Genomic DNA, 22,845 nt, shown 5'->3' on the forward strand with positions numbered 1-22,845 from the left:
TACACGTGCCTATTTTGCCGGTGAAGGGCCCTGAAAAGTCTACAGCAAAGAAACATGTTCAACTTAGCAGAACTCAAGGCTTCCCCAGGTTATCTGGCCAGAGAAGCCTTTACGGACAGAAAGCCTGTTAACTTCCCCCAGCATGCCTAGCCACGGAGCACACTTTGGGAAACGCTGCTCTGAGGTGCTGTGTCCAAAGCCAAAGTCTGCATCACAGCAACAGGCCTCCCAGAAGCCGCCTGGGGTGGGGGTGATGGGTTGAGAGCATCACCCCCGGCCCTGGCTCTCCCTTCTCCTCCCACCCCTGGCCCTCTCAGCCCGCACAGTCCAAGAGGAGGGAAAAATACTCACTGCCTTGGGAGGCTCCCTCCCCTGAGGTGGCTTCTGTGTCTGTGAGAGAGAGAGAAGAAGGAGGTGAGCAGAGTGGACCAATGGAAGGGCCAGCACCAAAAGAGAGAGAAGCCAGGCAGGCGGAGGCCAGGAGAAGCCGCTACCGCGTGCCCAGGGATGCTCTCTTCCCACTCAGGATGCGGGCACAAAGCCTTCCCCGTGTTCTCTGCTGTCTGTCAGGCCCTGAGCCGGTGCCCTTCCTCCCTGCCTGCCAGGGTCAGGCTCAGGGAGGGGCAGGCACCATCCCTCCTGTTCCCGTAGCTTCAGCACCCTCATCTTCAGAATGGAGACAGCACCCCGCCCCACTCCCTGGGCTGTCATGAGCAGCACATGAGATGACACACGAGCACCTTCCCTGCAAGGACCGCTGACAGTGAACAGCACTGAAGCACCTTGGGAGGAAGCGGGCCTGTGCGGGGCAGACAGGGGGCACTGGTGGCATATCCTGCTGTACCCCACCCCACCCCCATCCCTGGGTGCTCTCCCAAGTTAAGGAGGCCTCTCCTCTCCTCTTCAGGTCCCACTCCTACTGCAGAAAGAGCTCTGAGGGCCTCTGGGGTCACCCTGGAGGGACCCAGGCGGAGGATGGGGAGGTGCGGCCCCTCAGCTCTGCCCCAGGGACATGCCACTCACCTCGGTGTGCCCGTACGTGGGTCTGGAAACAGTTGTAATATTTGTACTTCTTGCCACAGATTCCACACTCGTAGGAACCTAGAAAACAGGAAAGGAAGGGACTGGTCAGCCAGCATCCAACGTGCGCAACCACGAGGCCCCGGGACCCCTGGTGATGCCTCCAGGTAATGCTAACTCTGTGCCAATGGGCTATCGTGTCTCCCACGAGCAAAGAGGCAGCAAGGACCAGCAAAGACAGCACTGAGCTGGAGGTCAGGAGGCTGGGGTCTATTTCAGGCTTTTGTCTCTATTTTCTGAGTGACCTTGGGAGAGTCACTTCCCGCCTCTGGGCCTCAGCTTCCAAATCTAAGACAGAGAGGGTAACTTCTTAGGTAACTCACAGTTATTCCTTGAAAGGAAAAAGGAGATGAATGTAAAAGAACTTCAGGATAAGGAATAAATTGCATCCATGTAAGGAAATCATCACTTAGATGCAATGGAATAATTTCTAGCTACTGCTCTCCCCGCCAGGATGGACAGAGGTTAAGAGCACAGGCTTTAAACCATGTATCTGGGTTCTGCCACTTACCAGCAGCATGACCTTGGTAATTTCCTTAAACACACTAAGCCTCAGTCTGCTCATCTGCAAAATGGGGCTAAAAGTACCTACCTCACAGAGTTCGCCCTACGCCCCATCAGGAAGTGCCCAGCTCTACTACAGATGTGTCTGACAAGGAGAGGGCCTCTCTTGTCTGTTGAGGTGCCGTCTTGATCCCTCAGACGTGCAGAGATCAACATGGTATGAATGTCTGACTCCAGCCCTCTGCCAGGCCCTTCTCCCAGAGGCAGGTAGACTGAAATGGCTGAGTTCCCAGCAGGCATTTCAGATAAGTCAAAGGCAGGGCCCACCCATGCAGATCCTAGGGCAAAGGCCCATGGCAGGAAGGCAAGCAGAGCCCATCAGACCCAGCCTGGCAGGGGTCCCAGGAGGTAGAGGCCCTGCCCATCCCTCACACAGGCCTGCCACCACCTGGGCCCAGGCCCCATCCCTAACAGAACGACCTGGGAGCTTGCACACACACAGAGTCCCTGACCCCACCCCAGGCTAACAGTACCAGAATGGCTCGGGCCAGGGGCCTAGGAAGCTGCCTTTTCCCACAGCATCCACAGAAGATTCTGGTGCCCAGCAACCAGGCGTGGGAAACACTGGTTTGAAGTCAGGCAGCCCTAGGATGGAGTCTCAGCTAAACCATTTACTGGCCGGGCCTCAGTCTCCTTATTGGAAAACTGTGGCTAACTTAAGAGCATCTATGTGAAGACTGGATGAAGCATGAGTAGTATTCCTACCACGAGTGCGGACAGTCGGTGAGTGGGACCATCATCAACTCCCACTGCCTGCGGTCTCCGACCTCGGGCCAGAGGCCCGGCTACTGGGTGTGAACTCCAAGTATCAGGTTAAGTCAGAAGAGCACTGGGCTCGGAGCCTGACCGTGAGCTCAGCTCTGCCAGCCCCTAGCTGTTTGATCGCAGGAACATTCCTTTTCCGGTCCGAGCCTCAGCTTCCTCACCTGTAAAACAGGACTATGATACCTGCATCTCATGACCAAGATCAGGATGACTGAGCTACAACCTGCGAGTCAGCGGCCCCCAGGGGGCAGCGCCACTTTGCTACTGTGGGTCACTCAAGGGAACGCTGTCCTGCAAACCAGCATGGAATTTAGCAGCCTGTTATTCAGTGGTTTTATATGTGTTACCCTTGTCTTACTGGGAAAAATATAAACCCACGGAGGGCAAAGATCAGAGTGTATATTTCCCTGTCTTCAGTCCCGTGACTAGCACACAGCAGGGGCTCAGTAAATTCACGCAGTCCTGCTGTTCTACTCATCTGTCACTGAGTAATAAAGACCTGGACTCCCTCTCTCTGTCTCCAATCCATGCCTCAACGGTTTCTGCTAATTCTCCTTCAACCGATCGGGAATTTATTGAGCGTCTTCACATGCCCGGCACCGAGGCCCCAACCATAAGCAAGACGCGATCGCTGCCCTCCGTCTGATGGGAAGCAGACAGCCCACCAGGCGAGAGGATGTGCAGACTGGCTGTGCTACGATGGCCAAGTGCAGGACCTGGTGGGCACAGTGCGGGGCCCTGACACGGCTATAGCAAGGGGCCGCAGGCAGGGGCCTTGAGCAGGGGAAGGGAAAGACGGGGGGACGTGTAGGGGCAGGCAGCCCAGGGAAGGGGGAGTCTCTCCCCAAAGGACCGAGGCCACAGTCTGTGATGGGGAAGACTTGTTTAGACTTGATGCACTTCTGATGAGGTCTCTAAGCCCCAGCTCTACCCCTCTCTGCCACTAGGCCTGGGCCTCAGTTTCTCCAACTGCCCTCAGTACCCAAGGTCTTTCCCCAAACCATACAGTAAGTGTAGGCTGATGGACAGAGCCTGCAGGCTGCGATGTCCCCGACTCACCCGCCCAGCTGACACTGTTCATAAGCAGGTGTCCCACTGGCTTCTCCCTCAATCCACAGACAGCCAAGGGTCCATGCAGCCTTGCTCACAGGCCTCAACCCATTCAGAGAATCACAGGGGCACAGTTCGCCAGCTTCGGGCCCTCTCCTGGCCCCAGGGCAGAGCAGACCCCTTGCTTGGCACAGAGTCTCAGGACAGAGCAGTGTGTGTTGGCAGGAGGGACACCTGAGTTCAAGGTCCTGCCTCTCCCCCACTCACCCTAAGACCCCAGGCTGCAGGTGCTCCGTCTGCAGAAGGGGCTGGATGGGCAGGGAGGCTGGTGCGTGGGGAGAGTGCAACAGAGTGGCAGCCCCACAGCGCAGCTGTGTCAGCAAGCCTGGGTTCAAATCCCGGCTCACCACATACCAGCCTGGGGCCCTGGACAAGTCATGGAAACACCCACACCTCAGGCTTCCTCTCTGTAAAATGGACACAGTAAAATGCTACCCACCTCATTGGCGGGGGGCGGGGGGGAGGAAGGGGGGGGCAAGCAATAATATGAGCAGTAATACTGTGGCCACTAAGCACAGTTCCTAGTACAAGGCAAGCACTCGGTAAAGGAGAGCTGCTGTTACTGTCAGCTTTCCCCAAAGTGCGCTGGGATCCAGCTTCCTGAATGCATCCCAGGGAGAGGAGCCTGTGACCAAGCAAGGGGGAGGCGCGGCCCATCGGGGGAGGCACCATGCACGGGAGCTGCGCCCGCTGGGAGAGGTCCTGCAGTAACGGAACCCAGCGGACTGTTAACCCCAGGTCTCCCAACAAATTTGGCCACGGAACTCCTTGCTCCCCTTGGCTTGTTTCAGAGCTGCAGCCCATAGCAAGTGCTGCTGAAAAGGTCCCGACGTTCCCGGCTTCCAGATTCCTACGTGCTCTACCATCCCTCCAGCAGCATGTCTTCCCGGGCCCCGGGCAGGCTCAGATTTGCTGACCGGTGGCAGTGATGGGTGGAACAGGTGGCTCCCTGTGTCCCTGCAGAGGCTAGCAGGCCCTGGATACTCAGGGGTCTGCAGCTGACGGCTGCACTCAGCCACGGCCCCGCCCTCATGCTGGCCCCCGATCGGTCCTCCTGCCCTTCAGCCATCAGGTACCAGATGCATATCTCAATGCTTGGGCCCTGAATATGGTTCGCACAGATTCACCGTGAAGGCTGCCTTCCGGCGCTCTTCCATCTGAACTAGTAAGAAATCAGACAGAGCCCTTAAAGATGGGGCCCAGTGAGGAGGGCTCTGAGTCTAGGGCTGGCCAGTCTCCTGACCTCTCCGTGCCTCAGTCTCCCCATCCACACACGAGACGGTTGGACAAGACCACGCCGTCTACTTTTTCACTGAAGAGCTTGTGCTGGCGAAGGGGCAGCCACACGTCCCCCGGGGAGGCTGGGCTATGGCAAACAGCAGCCGCAGGCCCAGATCCCCCTGCAGCTTTATGTTTCCTCTGTCCCGATTCATAACATGGATGTAACATAAAGTTACCCATCCCGTGGTTATAACCTAACATTTCTCCCCGTAATCCTTCCAGCAAAATGACCCTCCAGGGAGGATGTACCCCACGTGTGCTGTGGCCTTGTGTCCCCCTGGCCCACGGCCACCGTGTACCCCAGGTTGGTGCAGTGGGCGCTGGAGGGACCTCACCGACGGAGACTCTCTGCTCAGAAGGTCCCCCTCCCTGCTGCCTGACTCCCTGCCCCGCCCGCTTCTTCACTCCACCACGTTCCCAGCTACCCTCCTGTCCTTTGTCTCCATCTCTCCCAGCCTACTAAGTGCAGGCGCTGCAACTCATTTCACTTGCGCCTCTCCAACGTCTCTGCACAGGCTGGCCTCTGACCCCACCGCACCCCACTGCACGGTGCGGAAGCTGCAACTTGCCCACTTCACGCAGCCAGCTAGTGGGAGCGGGCTCTGGACTCGGGGGCTTCTCACGCATCGGCTCAGTTCATCTTCACAAATCCAGCACAGGAAGGTGGTTATTATCCCCATTTTTCAGATGAGGGGGAACACATCGGGCCAGAGGTCACCTGATCTGTCCTGCTGCTCCAGTGCCCGTGTGTGTGACCACCACACAGTCAGCCCCCGGGAGGATGCCAAGAAGAGAGGGCACCTGCTAACGGCTACCAGTTACCGAGTACACCCAGGTCTCATTTCCATCCTCCATCTTCCCAGAAGCCCTCATGTGGTTGAGACAACTCAATGGCCACTTCAACCATGAACTTGAAAGTTCTAGGGGCCAGGTGGTCCAGGGCTGGGGCCACTCAGATAGTGGCTAGTGAGGAACTGGGCTCAAAGCTGGCCTTCAGGGATCCAGAGCCATCCTACTGCCACCATGCCAGGTTACCTCCGGATGCCAAGGAACCCCCTTCAGTCATGGGGCTCCCCCTAACACTGCAGGGCAGCAGAGCCCCCTACCAGGTCTGGTACCACCACAGGACCCCCAGAGCACCCTATCAAGAGCCTTGGGAGAGACTGCCTGGGATGGATGGCAGGACACGTCAGCACACAGACACAAGCCTTTTCCTCTCCCCCATCCCGTTGTCACTAGTGACACAACAAGAATCCACAGGCACTGATGAAGAGCATCTGTCTAGCATTTTCTGTAACCACCTGGCAGAGAGCCTGGCTTAAGCTCCCTTCCCAAGAGCACTGGACAGACCAAGTGAGGCCAGGTGAGAGCAGGTGGGTGGAGGTCCCGAAGCCACTGGAGGGAGAAGTGGCAAGACGGAGGTAGAAGAGGAATGTGGGCGGCATGCCTGAACTCTATCACTGGCACCCAGAGAGCTCCAGATCAGCTCCACCACCTTTCAGGATACACAAAATGCAACAAGGCAGAAATCCAGAGCAGGGGAAGGAGAGAAGAAAAACACAAGGTGGGGGGACGGACACATGGCTCCTCACAACAGGCAGTCCCATATTTAGCTCAAAGAGTCTTGGGAGCCGCTGTTCACAGATCACATGCTCAGGAGCACCCTGCCCCCTTGGTCCTAAGAAGCAGCAGAGCTGGCCCAAGCACAGCCTGCTGGGGGACAGGGGGCCTGGAGAGGTTAAGTCGTGGACAAGTAGGTTTCCTGAGGCTCTCTGGGGCTGGGACTCAGACCAAATGTCCTCAGGACCACGGTCTTCCAAGTAGACTACAAATCCCCTGGGGATGTATGAGCACAGGGAATTTTAAGAGAATCCATTCCCAATGCATTTCTTCCTAAAACCAATGGGCCAGAGAACGTGGAGGGCAGGGAGGCCCCACTCAGCTGGTTCTCCTCACCGTCACCCTTCTCCACACGACAAACACAATGGTCCTTTCACCCACCCCAATCCCACCGTGGTGCTGTCCAAGGGGGATGAACATCTCAAGGCTCCAGGCAAAGAGATGCTGTGTTGGACTTAGAAAGTGGGTGGATCTAATGACTGGGAATAATTTCTTTTGTAAATTGGGTGATTTCTAATTCTTTGTTTTCAACAAAATTGAAGAAGAATCTAATGGAGTTGTCAGCGAAGAGACCACTGAAAATAATATCTGACGATAGACCCCTGTGTGATTTCTGGCGTACAAACTGGAAGGTGTTCAAAGAATTGAGTGACACTGATAAAACAAGACTGCCTCCACCCCTGGCTCCTTATTTATGTGATCAAGCCTTCTAAGCACTTACACTTAAGAAAATGGAGGGCTTCCCTGGTGGCACAGTGGTTTAAGAATCCGCCTACCAATGCAGGGGACACGGGTTCGAGCCCTGGTCCGGGAAGATCCCACACGCCGCGGAGCAACTAAGCCCGTGTGCCACAACTACTGAGCCTGCACTCTAGAGCCCGCGAGCCACCACTACTGAGCCTGCGTGCCACAACTACTGAAGCCCATGCGCCTAGAGCCCGTGCTCTGCAACAAGAGAAGCCACTGCAGTGGGAAGCCCGCGCACTACAACGAAGAGTAGTCCCTGCCCGCGTGCAGCAATGAAGACCCAACGCAGCCAAAAATAAATAAATTAAATAAATATATTGGAAAAAAGAAAAGAAAATGGAAAAAAAGGAATTAAATGAATGCTGAATCTTGTCTCACTCAACAATAAGAAATATTAATTCACAGAAACTTGAGCCAATTGAAGAAGAAATAAAGGCTCATCTATTTCATTAAGAGGTGCATTTTCAGTAATTTTTTACTTTTACGTTTGCTATTTATCTAAATTTGTTTTTGACAAAGTATATGCTAAGAGCAACTCCATCAGGAAAAACAAACGTTTTAAAATGTACAGCTTTCTGATCCCAACGTATTTTTTAGAAATTTCTATTTCAACTTACGTACATCTTGTTGTGGGAGATGAGTGTGAAACGGTGATCAATAAAAGACTCTCAAGCATAAAAAATACATTACATTAGGATAAAATCCTGTGAGGGAAGTGGGCTGGAAATGTGAGTTCAAGGAGAAAAAGGAAAGATGCATAACTTCTGACTGTTCAAGATGAGCCTGTTCATACGGTTTTTAAAAGGATGATGGTGGATATCAAAAGCGGTGGGGTTTGGATTCCCTTGGATACACTTAAAAGAGTGGTTCAGAGTTTTATTTCCAAAATGCCACATTTTAAAAAAAACAATACAACACGTCAGAAATTATATCCTTTGTAATTACTCCAACTTTGGATGAAAACGTTAGATGTCAACTCAAAAATGTGAAAGAGAATATAGTTTCTCAAAATTCTTTTAGGAGATATTGAAGAAAAGAAGTTTGAAGCCATTGGCCTTTCAGCTTCCTATCATTCCAGAGGTAACCCCGGATGTGTCAACATCCAAGGCTTTGGCTAATACCACTGGTATCTGTTTTGCATTTTCTGTCCCCCTCAAAACCACTTTTATACCTATGACTTCAGTCTGACCTCAACAATCCTACTGGAAAGACAGACAGACTTTATTACACCCACTGATCAGTGAAGACAGTGTGGCTCAGAGAGGTTAAGGGAGCCTTAACATCCTGAGCCCCACAGCGGGGCAGACCCCAGGTCTTTTGGTTACAGTCCAGGGGCCCTTTCCCACGGAGACCCTCCAATCAGGAACCCCATCCCACCCTGGACCACCAGATGGAGAGTCAGCAGCTGGGATAAGACGCACCTGAGAGGGAGGCCAGAACCCTCCTTTCTGAGTGGCTGCGGCAAACAGCTGAGCGTAGGCTCTGGCAGGCTCAGGCCCAAAGCCCTGCCAACGCCGACTGAAACAGGAAACTATCAGCTGGCACTACAAAGCGGGACCTGGCACCTTCGCTGCCCGGGTTTATAAGAGACCGAAACCCATGTGTCTGTGTCTGAATGGCTGTCTGCTCTTCTGTTGCTCCTTCCAGAGCTGTGGCCAAGGCCCCGCCTCCTCTTTCCCTGCCCCTCCTCCCTGGGCAGCCCTGTGTGTGTGAAAACACCACCACCCCTGGTGCCCAAAGCTCACTGCCTAGAAACATCCTTGCAGGATCCAGGCTCCCAGCTGACTGACTCTCCCTCCTGTACCTGGTCGTGACCCTCCTCTGCTCACCCATCTCCAGGACAGGAACTCACTCCCTCACAGGCCTGTATTCAGTTACCAAACACTTCCCATAATCACATAGTCCTCCCTTTCATGAGCTGAAATCACCTCCTGGTGACTTTCCTGTATTGGTTGGGGCTACTTGGAATGTGTCTGCCCGGTCCCGTCCCACCAAAATGCTCTAAGTCATGAATACTTAGACTCCATCATCTCTTCTGCACCATTCTTCCAGGAAATGCTCCATGGGCTGGATGCTTTTTGGTGTAAACCCAGCTCGCCTTGTCTTCATCATCTAGGACAAGGTTGACAAGCAGGTGTCTACTTCAGATTTTTCAATTCTAGCTGACCGGCAGTGACTTCCTAGTATACTGTGTTGAGAAGGATTCTGAGGTACACTGTTGGGACAGTGTGCAGTGATCAGTTAGGGATGCCTTTCACTTCTGGTTTTATCCAACAAAGTTGTCACAGTCAGTATTGTCTCTGCTCTTCTTGCTAAAAAAGGAGAGAGATAACCCTTTTCTCAGTCTCTCTAGACTGAGAGAGACCCTTTTCAGCACAAAGAATTTCTGGGCAGCAGAAAAGTAGCAGCAACTACGGCAAGCTTGGCAGCCAGCCTCCTGGGCACTGATGCCCCTCCCGGCTCTACAAGTCTGAGAAGGGGCCAAATGCCATCCATGTGTCCAGACCCAAAGGTCCTCCATGGGAAGTGCCTCAGATAATGTTTGTGTCACTAGGAACACTGTTTGTCTGATGGCTGTTAAAGGGCCAGTGAGGACTTCAGGGTGGGAACAGGCGGATGGAGCTCAGAGAAAAGGCAAGCGGGAGGTTCCCTCATGGCACAGCACTGGGTGACCGAACAGGAACACTATTGTATTGAGCAACAGAGCCCGGCCACAGCCCTGCGCACCCCTGCCAAGTGCCCTGGGAACATGTTCACTGCACGGCGCCCAGCCACCAGGGCACAGAAGCACACTGTGGCATAAGCTCATTTAAAGGGATGGCTCTAACCAGCATTCTGTCCCGGCCAGATCCCTGGGAATGCTTTCCTTCCTTGTTTTACTTCCAGGAGCAGGTGGGAGGTGGGTGCTGTGAGGTGGAGTGGCAAATCTCTTCCATTTCCTAGGCCTTTGTTTGTCCCTCTATAAAATAAGGGGGTCTGAGTGCCGCATCTATAGCATGCGGAGCTCCTCTGCCCACTTCCATATCCATGACAGACATCAATAATCAATCATGACACCCTTTAGAATCTTCAACACAGAACTCCTAATAGCCAGCAGCAATTGCTCGGATGTGGCCCATAAGATAATATCTACTTGCCTTTTTGAGATGAGATGAGTTCAGAATATTCAATTCTAACACTGATTTTTTTTAAAAAAGTTGCCTTTCTTTCCTGCTACTAAAAGGCCAAGCCAGATTCCTCTGAGCCTGACCCTTGGCAGAAGAGACTACACCCTCAAGGAGGTCTGCCTTGATGGATGTGAGACGCCATCATGACCAGCAGGGGGTGCCCTGGCCCTGCTTTGGTACCGGCTCCAAAATGGTGGCTCCGCTTCTAACTGTGGTTCTTACACCTTTTCCACAGAAGTCTTCCAAAAGCAGGTTACTCAGAAATTGCATAACATCCTCAACGTCCCTGGATTCTAGGGGGGCAGTACTAGAAGAAGCTCAGGGGAGAAAACCGAGAACCAACTAGAAGCCATGTCTTCTGACACCTCAGCCAATGCCAACTTTCTTTTCTATCCTGCTTCTTCTCTACATCACACTGGCTTATTCTTCAGATCTGGGAAAAAAGCAGAAACTATTACTACTCTTTCCTCTCGAAGAGGTACTTTATACTATCAATACTAGTATTACTGCTAATAACAGCGAATTATTTACTAAGTATAATGTTGAGTACTTTATACACATTATCCTATTGAATCCTCACCTAACCCCATGAATTTGCAATTGTGAGAACTGAGGCACAGAGAGGTCAAGCAGTTTGCCCAAGGTGCAACAGCCATTAAGTCAGGGAGCCTGGATCCACTCCCAGCCTGAGGAGCCGAGCTCATTCTCCTTGCACAACACTGTCCCCTTCGGTTCCCACACCTATGAGGTGGCCAGGACAGGGAGCATGTCTCCTTTAACAGAAGAGGACATTAAGGCACAGCAAGGCCAAGGAACCTATTGCTGAGTAGCAGCTGAGCTGGAAACCAGAGTCTGTGGCTGGCACGAGGCCCTGGGGCCTCTCACTGTGCAGGGAGTTGGCCCAGGGAGGACCCCCAGCATTTCCATGCATGGCCACTCCAGGCTTTCCCCACTGAATCCTGACTGCTGGCCCCGCCTCAAGGTTCAGATTCAACTACCCTTCACTGGGCATCTCCCAGTGAAGGGCATAAATAACTCCTGGGTCCAGTGAGTCTTAAAGTGAGCAGGGCAGGGCCTCTCCTCAGTTAACTAACACATCTATGAGTGGCTAACACAGTCCTAGGCCTTGGGGAGTGAACACTGGTGGAGGGAGGTCAGACGCAGGCCCCAGAAAAGACTCTTCTTTCATTCGACACTGGGCTAAGTCACTCATGCTCTTCAGCAAATATTTCTCGTTCATCCCCCCTTCTGTCACATGGGAAATGGCATTTCCCCACCTCCCTGGGGTTGGGCGGGGCCCCCTGACTAACCTGGCCAATGACTGTGAAGGGAATTAACACATCTCACTTGTGGATCACAGCTGGCACATGAGTCCCTCCAGAGCTCTTTCCCTCTGTCACTTGGCTGGCAGCATTCCAGACAATGGCTGCTTTAAGCCTGGGTCCAGAACAGAGCAGAGCCCCCAACTGGCCCACAATGGACATGTAGTGGGACTAAGAAATAAATGAACCTTTGTGGTTCTGAGCTACCAAGATCTCTTTACTTTTTAGGGTCTTTTGTTACTGTGGCATAACCTAGCCCCATTCTGACAGCTATAGCAGCAATGACAACACTGCTTCCTAGAAACTAGTACCTTGCTAGGAATTGTGTGGTGGGAGTAGGGAGCACAGACACAGATCAGACAGGTCCTGGAGCTCTAATCTCCAGGAGCTGCCCATCTTGTAGCAGAGGCAGGTGCCGACAGGGCCCCTCTAATCTCAAGTGGATAATGGGAAGTGCCCCCTGAGGGGCAGGGCAGAAACAGACCACTTCTGACCAGAAGAGATCAAGGAAGGCTTCTGGGAGGAGGGGGCACTGGAGCTAGTCTTGTAAACTGGGTTGGATTTCGGCAAAGACATTCCAGGGAGAGAGAACGGCAGGAGCAAAGGGTAGGAAATGCTGCAGAAGAGCAGACTGTGCTGGAATGAAAGGACCGGGAAGAAAGAAATAAGAAAGGGGGCTATGGGGCTCAGGTTATGGAGGACCTTGATGCTATGGCCTTGACCTTAGATACAGTGGGGAGTGACATGGTCAGTGTTTCATTTTTGTCCAGGTCCCTGGCAGCCAAAGTAGATGGCAGGTGAGGGCAGAAAGACACAGAGGCACAGCTGTTAGCAGGACGCCACAGTGACCCAGGTGGAGTGATGGTGGCCACAACCAGCCCAGGAACAGCTGGGAAAGGGAACCTGAGGCTGATCCCCAGCGGCTGGGAAGAAAAGGCAAGAGGTCTCGAGTCTAAACTTGGGGAAGCAGACACAGGGCAGCCTCCCCTGCCTGCCACACATGGGATGGGAGCCTGGAAGTCAGGAGGAGGTGGGCAGAGCTGCCCCAGGAGGGACAGGCAGAGGGGAGCGAGACGGTCTCCTGAGCACAGGAATGCGGAGGAGGGCACAGATGGAAACAGAGACCTGGGAGCAGACTAGGCAAGGTCTCCGTGCCAGGCTGAGGCACGTGGACTGTATTTTACAGACCGGGGCTGCAAACTGGTGGTCCATGGAGTGACTCTCACGCACAGGTATGTTTTGCTTGGCAGATTTAAAAAGTCAAATTAGTCACCAACGTTTAAAGCCAAAAGAATTTACATTCAAATTCTCATTTCCGGCATGTGTTCTGCCCAGAGATCTGGCCACCCTGAGCCCGTCTCCCCACCTAGTTACCATACGTGAGGGTGTGCTCTCCAGCTGGACCCAGGCCCTACCACCTACCACCTGCCTGTCTGGCTCATCTCCACGATGCTAAATAAACGTTATCTTTCGGGCTTTGTGGGCCTTTGCGTTTGCAAACTGGCAGGAGTGCAGGCAGCCCCTAAGGGGTATCCCCTGGCTCACGCTGTAATGTAGCGGGGAGAGATGGTTTCTAAGAAGCTCGTTTCTACTGAGCTCCTCTGAGCCTGGCCCAGACCAGAAGAGGCGGGAGAAAGTGCCAGACTGCCACCCATCTGATCCTGACTGGACAACTGGTCTGAGCAGGACCCACACTGAAAGCTGCCCCCAGAGGCCCCTGGGGAAGCCCAGGAGGAAGAAATGCAGACGGGCATTTAGGACACCGAGTGATACAGGCTGTGCTGGACCCATCTGGGGTGTGGGAGCCCCATGGTGTGAGAGATTCACCGCGCCTGCAGAAAGTTCCAGGCATCTGACTTGAGCAAAGTCTTAAAAGGACAGGTAGGGTTTTGCCACGTCAGGTGGGAAGACAAGAGCTCAGAGCAGAGCTGAGCAGGCAAAGGCGAGTGTCAGGAGCTGAGGCCCTTCCCTGAGGGCAGCCACAGAAGGCTCTCGCAGCCGGGGAGGGACAGGGATCCCAGGCCTCCCTTCCTAGCACTCCGGCTCCACGTTCCCACCCCGACCCCAGCCCGACCCTGCGGACGGGCGCTCACCCAGGGTCTGCTGGTTGCGGACACCGCCAATCACCACGCAGATCTCGGCAGGCACGTCGCCGGTCCCATCCTTGCTCACCCCCTTCTTCTCCTCCTTGGCCTCGCCCTGCCAGATCACCTCCTGGATGTAATCGTCGGGCAGCTCCGTCTTGACCTTCACCTCCGTCATCGTTCCCTGCTCGGCGCTCAGCGAGGCCTCGGCCGGCACAGGCTCTGGCCCCTCCACCTTGGTGCTCTTCTGGTTGCGCTTCAAGCGCTCCCTGGGAAAGAAGACAGTCTGCTCAGTGTGGACCCCAGACCTACCTGGGCGCGCCCCAGCCAAGGGGGGGGGTTGCAAAATTTTTAGCTATAGACCCACCTCTCACGGGACCCTCACCGTAAAGCACAGGTTCCCACCGCTGCCCCTGAGGGTCCTCCAGGGAACCCTGGGGCTCCAAGGAACACAGTTTGAAAATCACTGGACTAGGATGGCTCACACTGCACCCATTTTGCAGATGGAAAAGCTGGGGTCTAAATGTGACCAGTAACTCTTGTAACTGGAGTTACAGGAGACCTGCAAGCAAAGCTCTGGCTGGTTGAAATGAGTTCTTCTCAAGCTTCAGCGTGACCGTAAATCAGCTGAGAATCTTGGTAAAGTGCAGATTTGGTGCAGCAGGTCTGCGGCTTGGCCTGAGATTCTGCATTTCTAACAAGCACCCAGTGGAGACAGGCGCTGCTAGTCCTTAATGGCGGTTTGAGCAGCAGGGGTTTCAGTGGCTTGATGTATGCAGAGCACGTGGTCCCCTTCCCTTTGCTCCTTGGCGGAAGGGCTGCAGAGCTCACCCTGCTTTACACTAGGGAACATGCAGGTCAAAAGGCTCACTGAGGGGGAGGCCACAGAGCCAACACTTGGCCCCCCCACAATGCGGCCTCTAGGTGGCTCTTCAAATAGGAGAAACATCCTCAAGTTAATAGGCTCAATATCGAGGGTGGGCCCTGAGGCCTAGAGCAGGGCTGTGACCTGCCCAGGGCCACACACAAGATTGGTGGCAGGCCGAGGCACGAAGCCAGGTCCCGGCCATCCACTCCTGAACTGTTCTCCTTTCAGTGAGACTCTCTGTGTTATGAGAGCCCCCTCATCCTTCTGGCAGTGGTGGGGAAGCTGAGGCATGCACAAGCTGGGGAATCAGGTCACGTTCCAGGCCTGGGGATGCTGCCCTGGCCATGCCCAGCCCTCTCCAGTGCTCCAGAGAAGCAGCTGGACCGTGAACTTCAAGGCCCAGGCTCAGGCAAGGCCGACTAGCATACCAACTGGAGCTTAGCGGAGGTGCCCGGGCTGGGAGGCAAGACCCGGGATCTCATCCTGGATCAGCAGTGGGCTTGCTCTGTGACTCTGGACAAGACCCTTCCCCTCTCTGGGCTTCCAGCTCCATCTACCACAAGAACATGGGTTTTATCATGTCCACTGTCCCGCCCAGCTCTCAACTTTCTCCCAGGTTGGGGAACTGAGCAGAGAGAGAGAAGGAAGGCTCCAGCTGATGACGAGGGGGCAGAGAAAGGCCACTGGGGTGGTCCTATGACTGCACTGTGTCTCCCCACCCCCGCTTCACGTGGTGAAGTCCTAACACCCAACGCGACTGTATCTTGAGATAGGGCCATCAGGACGTAATTAAGATTAAATACAATCAGAACAGTAGGGCCCTTATCTGATAGGACAGTGGCCTTAGAAGAAGGAGAGAGATCTCTTTCCCCGCTATTTCTCTACCATGTGAGGACACAGAGAGGAGGCTGTCTGCAAACCAGGAAGAGGGAGCAGAGGCTGCCTGATGGCCTGGCGGGAAGGAGATGCGAGGAACTGAGATGGAAAGAGCACTGGGTTGTGAATTTGGATCATCCCAGAGCCGAATCTCAGAACTGCCACTCTCTCAAGTTGTGGGTTCCTGCAAAAGTGACTTCAGCCCCGAGCCTCAGTCTTCACACCCATTCGATGGGGATAAACACGGCACCTACCCCACCGCACTGTGATGCAGACACAAGGCAATGTGTGCAAGGGACCTAGAACGCTGGCCCCAGTGGAGATGTTCTGGGGTACCTATCGTCTATATGGGGGGCAGGGGAAAGAAGTCTTCAGAGAATGAGAGAACGCAGGGGAAGAGTCTTACACGCGTAGATTTTAGTGCAGGGGCTGTGGAAGCAAATCAGTGGGGTTTAAAGGCAGCACTGTCATGCCAGCTTGGAACCCTGAGTGGGCCCTGACCCTCTCTGAGCCTGTTTCCGCACCCGTGAGGCAGGGAGCCCCACACTAACTCAAAGGGCCTCGTGAGGACCAACTGCAAAAATGTACAACCAGGACACTGTCTAGAGTGACTCCTAGAGTGGAGATGCTAGTGCTGAGGGAAACTGGTGATAGAAGTTGCTGAAATCCCTCCCTATTCCCTAGCTGAGACCACGTGGGTGCTACAACTGGCCAGTCTTGCCCACCCTGAGGCTCGCTGAGCACAGAGATAGAACTCAGGGACCCTGTCCGACCCTCCATGCCAGCCTGGCAAGAACACAGCCCACGGGTCCTAAGGGCTGCTGGACAGGCAGGCAGCTGAGGACTCTCCCTGGCTTGGGCCTGGCTGGTCCCGACCCCGACTGCACATGGGGCTAAGCCCCAAGTTCAGGGCAGATGGGCTTCCCAGGGCCCGCAGAGAGGCCCACCAGAGCGGAGGTGTCCCACCTGTCAGTGTTCCCCACAGCTGACGTCACAGGATGGGAAGGACATAGAACAGCTCCCTGCCCAGAACGCCCTCCCCCCAGGGCCTGTGAGCGCTTGACCATCCTGTCTTAACAGACCTAGTGTCCCTTCCTGCCCTCAAGGACCTCATTAGCATCTCCCATCCTGGTGGGAGGGGGAAGCTGTTGGAGTCTGACAGGTTGGGTGTCCACAAACCCCGCAACCTCTGGCCAGAGATTCCCCTCTCTGAGTCTGTTTCCTTGTCTGCTAAAGGGGGACTGTGCTCCTTACCAGCGCGGGGCGGGAGGGGAGCCAGAGAGCTGTACAGAGTGGATCTCCTTGGATGGCAGCTGCCACTATGATGACACTGGTCCATGATGACATACCTGCCTCTGGGAAGCCTTCCCTGCTTGCTCGAGATGGCGTTAGACCCCGTCTCTGAATGCCCCGTCTGCCTTGCACAGGTGACTCTCACACCCTCTTGCCCACAAGCACGATGGCACACAACCACCCACTCTCTTACAGGTGACACCCCTGAACCCCTGCTGCACTGAGAACACGGGGGACTCCTCTTCCCCCAGCTTCACACTTTAGATTACAAGCCCAAGTGTTGCTTTCCTCGGATGCTTTACGTTTAATTAGGCCTCCTAATAACAATGGAATTGCAGAAGCACTTATATCACTGTGAATTAGTGCTGCAGCTCCTTCTAACTTCTTTAAGAAAATATTTTTTCATGTATCATTTTTTAAAATAGAGCTCATTATTTTAATTATATCCATTTAAATGTACAGTGGAACCCATGGATATTCTCAGCACGAATCATTAGGTATATTAGTGAAAAAGCACTTGGAATCTATCTACATGCTGACACTCCATAATCTATTCTATTTGTGTCACTGTAAAATAGATTTATATATAGATAACTACAAAATAGTTGCTTAAGATATGCTATGAATTTTATATTTAACCCGAGTCATGCTTCAACGTAAAATCCAATGTCAGGCACTAAAAGGATATTTCTCAGTAAGCACAGGATGTCTGTGGTCACTGGTTACTGCTCATCCCAGAATGCCAGGAGAGAAGTCAGACCAAGTGGGTCCCTGCCCAAGGAACTCCCTAACAGCCCTGGCCTTTCACTAAGGCAATGGTTCTCAAAGTGTTTTCCTTAAAGGCCTAGGGGTTCCAGAGCAAGGGCCCAGAAGCACCCATGAGGCCTGGATAACAGGGTGGTGGTGACTAGATCTCCAAGAACCCCTACTTTCTCCATCTTTGATATCTACAGCTTTGCTTTCAATGGGTGGTAAATGGCGGCTCCCCTGAAAGACGGGCCTACGACCTAATCCCCAGAACCTGTGAATGCAAACTCATTTGAAAAAAGGCGCTTTGTAGGTGTAATTCACTTAAGGATCTTGAGAGGAGATCATTCTAGATTATCTGGGTGGGCCCTGTATGCAATGACAAGTGTCCTCATAAGAGACATGTGGGAGATTTACAGACAGAAGAGGGAACAATACAGAGAAGAGGAGGCAGCATGACCACAGATTGCAGCCACGCGGCTCTACAAGCCAAGGAATGCTGCAGCCACCCAAAACTGAAGAGGCAAAGCGCAGATCTCCCCGGAGCCTCCAGACGGCGTGTGACCCTGGGCCAAGACCTTGATTTCAGACTTCAGGCCTCCAGAACTGGGAGATCAAATTTCTTTTGTTTTAAGCTATCTAGTTTGTGGTAATTTGTTACACCAGCCACAGGAAACTAATACACTAGGCGTGACTAAATTGGAAGAAATACCTCGGAAGCAGTTAACTTTTGCAAACCACTGACCTCCACCACCCCCAAAGTTTTCTTTTGCTTCGTTCTTACTCATCCCCCGGACTGAATCTGATATGGCCAGTCCAATGCGCCCGCAGAGCCTGCCTGGGGGAAGTTTCAGAAACAAATCTCTTCCTCTGGGTCTTACCAGATGGTTCGGTGCTTATACTCACCCCGTCACATCTGACACTCACAAGCACCCTGTGGCCAGATGGGGAACCAGAACAGAGGACAGGGCCCATGTCTGTTCCGTCCCCATCCACATCCAGCCCTAGCCTGGGCCCTGCGGCACAGTATGAACTCAGTCAACACGGAGAATGAACGGCATGCCCAAGGGCGCAAGACTTCCAGCCATGAGCTTGTCTGAACAACTCTTGTGACTCCTATCCTGGGGCCGTTCCCACTGAGCCCTGCAGCCCAAGACAACGCAACCAAACAACTTCTCAGTGGACTGGGGGCTCAAAGACAAATTCCACTTCTGGCCATGTTGACGGAAGAGTCCCAGTGATGCCCGGTGCCTGGGAGTCAGACAACGTCCTCTCTGAGTACAGTTTCTACATCATCCCACCGAAAATACTAATGCTTCAAGTTCTGCCAAGTCGCAGTAGTAATGAGACGTCCTCAGCACACTGGACTTCGGTCCCACCCCTGCTTGATTCTGTTTTCCCATCTGACGACAAGTGAGCTAGAGTCTGAGATGTCGAAGGCTCTGGTGGAGGCCAGACCTCTACCCCGAAAGTGTGCATGTCTCCTTGCACAGGATGGGGAGCAGGGCATCTGTCTGTGCTCCAAGACAGCCTGAGGGCCACTCCACCTCCCCCAAAGGCCACTGCTTCTTTACTCTAGTACTTTAGCCACCTGAAACAATGTTAAGGTGGGGGGGAATCTCTAATCACAGTGTGTAAGCAATGACTTGGTTAAGTCCCTCTAGAATAAAACCTCATTAAAAGACTCCAAGCAGGGCTTCCCTGGTGGCGCAATGGTTGAGAGTCCGCCTGCCGATGCAGGGGACACGGGTTCGTGCCCCGGTCCGGGAAGATCCCACATGCCGCGGAGCGGCTGGGCCCGTGAGCCAGGGCTGCTGAGCCTGCGTGTCCGGAGCCTGTGCTCCGCGACGGTAGAGGCCACAACAGTGAGAGACCCGCATATCGCAAAAAAAAAAAAAGACTCCTAGCATTACGAATGAGGGTTAACTGCCCTCAAGGTGAGCTTAAATACACTCTTCATGAATGCATGGATACATGGGGTGTTAAATGAATGAACACACATCCAGCCATGATTTCAGGGGCTGTGTTTACCCTGCTGCAGAGGCTGACCACTGACCTAGGCCTCCAGCTCTATCCAGCTGCCCACCTACCGATGATCTGAGTACAAATGATTATCATTCGTAGATGTTGGCAGGCTCCTCCTTGGCAATGCTTTCTAGGTCCAATGAGGTTTTTGCCTCCCCCATTCCACCAGAGCCGTTCTTTCCAAGGCCTCCTGGGACCTCCATTCTCCTAGATCCAACAATCTCTTCTGGGTCCTCATTGAGTTCGTCCTCTATCAGCAGCCTCTAACAAGCTCCCCTCTCCTCCTCCAACCCTTTCCTCACTAAGCTCTGGGCCTGCCCGGTGGGCCTCCCACCTTCCAGCCACTCTTCACCAACCCAACCCTTATATGTCAACCTGCCCCAAGGATCAGTTCTAGAGCCTCTTCTTTTTTTTTTTGCGGTACGTGGGCCTCTCACTGTCGTGGCCTCTCCTGTTGCGGAGCACAGGCTCCGGACGCGCAGGCTCAGCGGCCATGGCTCACGGGCCCAGTCGCTCCGTGGCACGTGGGATCTTCCCGGACCGGGGCACGAACCCGTGTCCCCTGCATCGGCAGGCAGACTCTCAACCACTGCGCCACCAGGGAAGCCCGAGCCTCTTCTATTTTTATCCATACTCACTTCCTACATGATCTCCCCTAGATTAATGCTTTTAAATATTAACTATGTGATGATAAATTCCCAAATCATACCTCCAACCTGGACCTCCCCCCCACCCCCGAGCTCCAGACCCGCGTGACAACTACCCACTGGACACTTCCGCCTGGACGTCTAACACGCACCCATATTTACAGGTCCAAACTGAACTGCGGCTACGCCCCTTCCCCCAAGTCAGGAAAACAATTCTTCTGACTCCAATCCCAGTGCTCTTCCCGCTAAATCCCACAGCTTAAGCCACGGTCATGAGATAGCGGCAGTCTTCTCCACTTCGTTTAGTATAATTCCGCCCCTCCAGCTCCTCAGACCCAGACTCTGGGAATCATCCTTGTCTCTTCCCTCTCACTCTCTCCGAAGCAACATATCAGCAAATCCTATCAACCCCAGCTTCAAAATATGCCCAGAACCTGACCACTCCTTACCACCCCACGGCCACCACTCTCGTCCAAGCCGCCTTCCCCTCTCTCCTGTCTTGCTGTAGCATTCTCACGGCCCGTCTCCCTGGTCCTATCCTGGCCCAACGCCCCAAAACTGACGTTCGACACAGCAGCCAGAGCCTTCCTATTCAGCTAGCTCGTGTCACTCCTCAGCCCAGCACTCATTCAGGGCTCCATGTCTCACTCAGCGCAGCAGCAGAGTCCTTGCCCCGGCCCCGCAGGGCCGTCTGTGACACGCCCCACACGCCCGCGGACCGCATCTGCTCACACCGCCCCTCTCGTGCTTTCCTCGCTGGCCCCACCAGCCTGCTCGCTGTCCCCTGAGCACGAAGGCAAGCTCCCGCCTCAGGCCTGAAATGCTCTGCCCTCCTCCCCAGATGTCCCCACAGCGAGTTCTCCACTCCCCCAGGTCTCTACTCAAACATCCCAGTGCCGGCAGAGAGATCCGTGGCCGCCTGATCCCAAACGTCAGCCGTCTCCGCTGCACCCCAGCTTCAACGCTCCACACCCCTTCCCGGCTTCACGCCTTCTGCTCAGCATCCACCCTCCATTCATGTAACATGCTTGTTACTCCTCGTCCGCTTCGCTGTCTCCCCAAGTAGAATGACAGCTACAAGAGGACGGGGACTTTGTCTCCTCGGTTCACTGTCACATGCCAGCACCTACGGCGGCGCCTGGCATGGGGGAGGTGATCAATAAGCACCTGTTCGCTGAAGGAGTCAAGAATGAGCTCTGCAAAGGTCAATGCCATTGTGGCCCTCGAGGCGTCTCCCTCTACCCACCCCCCAAAAGAACTGTCGATGGTTGAACTGCTTCAGCTGGTCCCCAGGACTGAAGGCAGCAATGTCCCACACATCTGACCCTCGGTACAACGTGGGCTGAGGACGTTTCACAGGAGCCAACGTTCTGAATAAGTGAAGTTTATTCCTGAAGTGTCACGGTCTTCTCTCCATCCTTCCCAATGGAAATTTTCTTAAATGTAACACACTCTTCCTACTTTCTAAATTGCCAAAATGCAGCAGCCTTGGTAATGCTCTAACACCAACTCTTCTTTTCCTCCAGCTTTACTGAGATACTAGTGACATATAACATGTAAGTTCAAGGCGGACAAGGTGATGATCTGATATTACATGATGACCTCAACTCCTGAAGATGCAGGGTCACCATTATATCTTCCATTAGCAGATTCGGGCCCTCAGGCAGGCATGGGGTGTTGACACCCTGTCTCAGGGTGACAACCGCCTGGGAGCCTGCAGCCTCCACCAGTGGCTCTGGGAATGCCCCCTCTGCTTCTAACAGGTCCCAGATCCGAATCTGCCTGCCAGTTCCATGTGGTTTTGGGAGACCTTCAGAGGTAAAGGCTCTACCCCACTGCTTTGCGTATCCCTGTGCCTAGCCCCTGGCTGATGTCAGCTAACGTCTGCTGAACGATACAAACCGAAAACGGCAGGTGCAAAAATGCCAGCATACAGGGTGGAAGAGATGCCGGTGGCCATGATGCCAATAACAGGGTGAGTGAGGACAGGGCAGCTGTGACATACCAAGTGGCTAGGACGGGCCACTCACAGTGCGGCTTCAGGCCCTATGCATGCACTGTCTCCCTGCTCTCCACAATGCCTTACACAGGAGGTAGTTTTGCTCTACAGATAAGAACACTGAGGACTGGAGAAACAGTGACTCATGGTCACACAGCTTTCTAGAGACAGAAGCAGGATTCAACCAGGTCTGCCTGACTCCAACCCCTGGGCTTTTTTAATCATTTGGATGATTTCTGTTTTTTCTCAAGAGAAGAGAAAATAATGAAAACACTTGTTGAATGAATGAACAAATAAATGACTAAATGACAGGAAGCTCCAAGAGATGGGGAACATGTGTATTCCCTTGTCTCCTACAGTATCCTTAGTGTCTTGACCGAACAGGCACATGCTAGATGCTAAAAACAGGAACACGGAAATGCAAGAAAACAAAGCAATGGAGGGCTCCATCTCTGCTACAGAGAAAGATGTTTGGGCTCCGTGTTCAGTGCTGACATTCAGCTCTCCTTGATGTGCCCTAGAAAGGCTGCTGTGCTCACACCTGTCCTTTGGATGTAAAGAGTCCTGTTTTTAGCCACAAGGACAGAAATCATCACGGGGACAAAGGTCGCAGCTTTACCACTAGCCTGGAAGGGCCAAAAGAGAGAAAC

The 22,845-nt window shown here is 53.6% G+C and overlaps 1 protein-coding gene across 3 annotated transcripts in view; it reads right to left on the reverse strand.

Moving 5' to 3' along the window:
- ZNF618 (zinc finger protein 618) overlaps nt 1-22,845 on the reverse strand; it is a 184,753-nt gene that overhangs the window by 52,168 nt on the left and 109,740 nt on the right. For all 3 annotated transcript variants that reach the window (XM_060014279.1, XM_060014278.1, XM_060014277.1), the window contains exons 3-5: nt 13,750-14,009; nt 1,024-1,101; nt 352-390 (exon numbers count right to left, since the gene is read on the reverse strand). In XM_060014279.1, coding sequence (XP_059870262.1) covers nt 352-390; nt 1,024-1,101; nt 13,750-14,009 — 377 coding nt within the window. The remainder of the gene's footprint in view (nt 1-351; nt 391-1,023; nt 1,102-13,749; nt 14,010-22,845) is intronic.

Source organism: Delphinus delphis, chromosome 6 (assembly GCF_949987515.2).
Source record: "Delphinus delphis chromosome 6, mDelDel1.2, whole genome shotgun sequence".
NCBI classification, from domain to species: domain Eukaryota; kingdom Metazoa; phylum Chordata; class Mammalia; order Artiodactyla; family Delphinidae; genus Delphinus; species Delphinus delphis.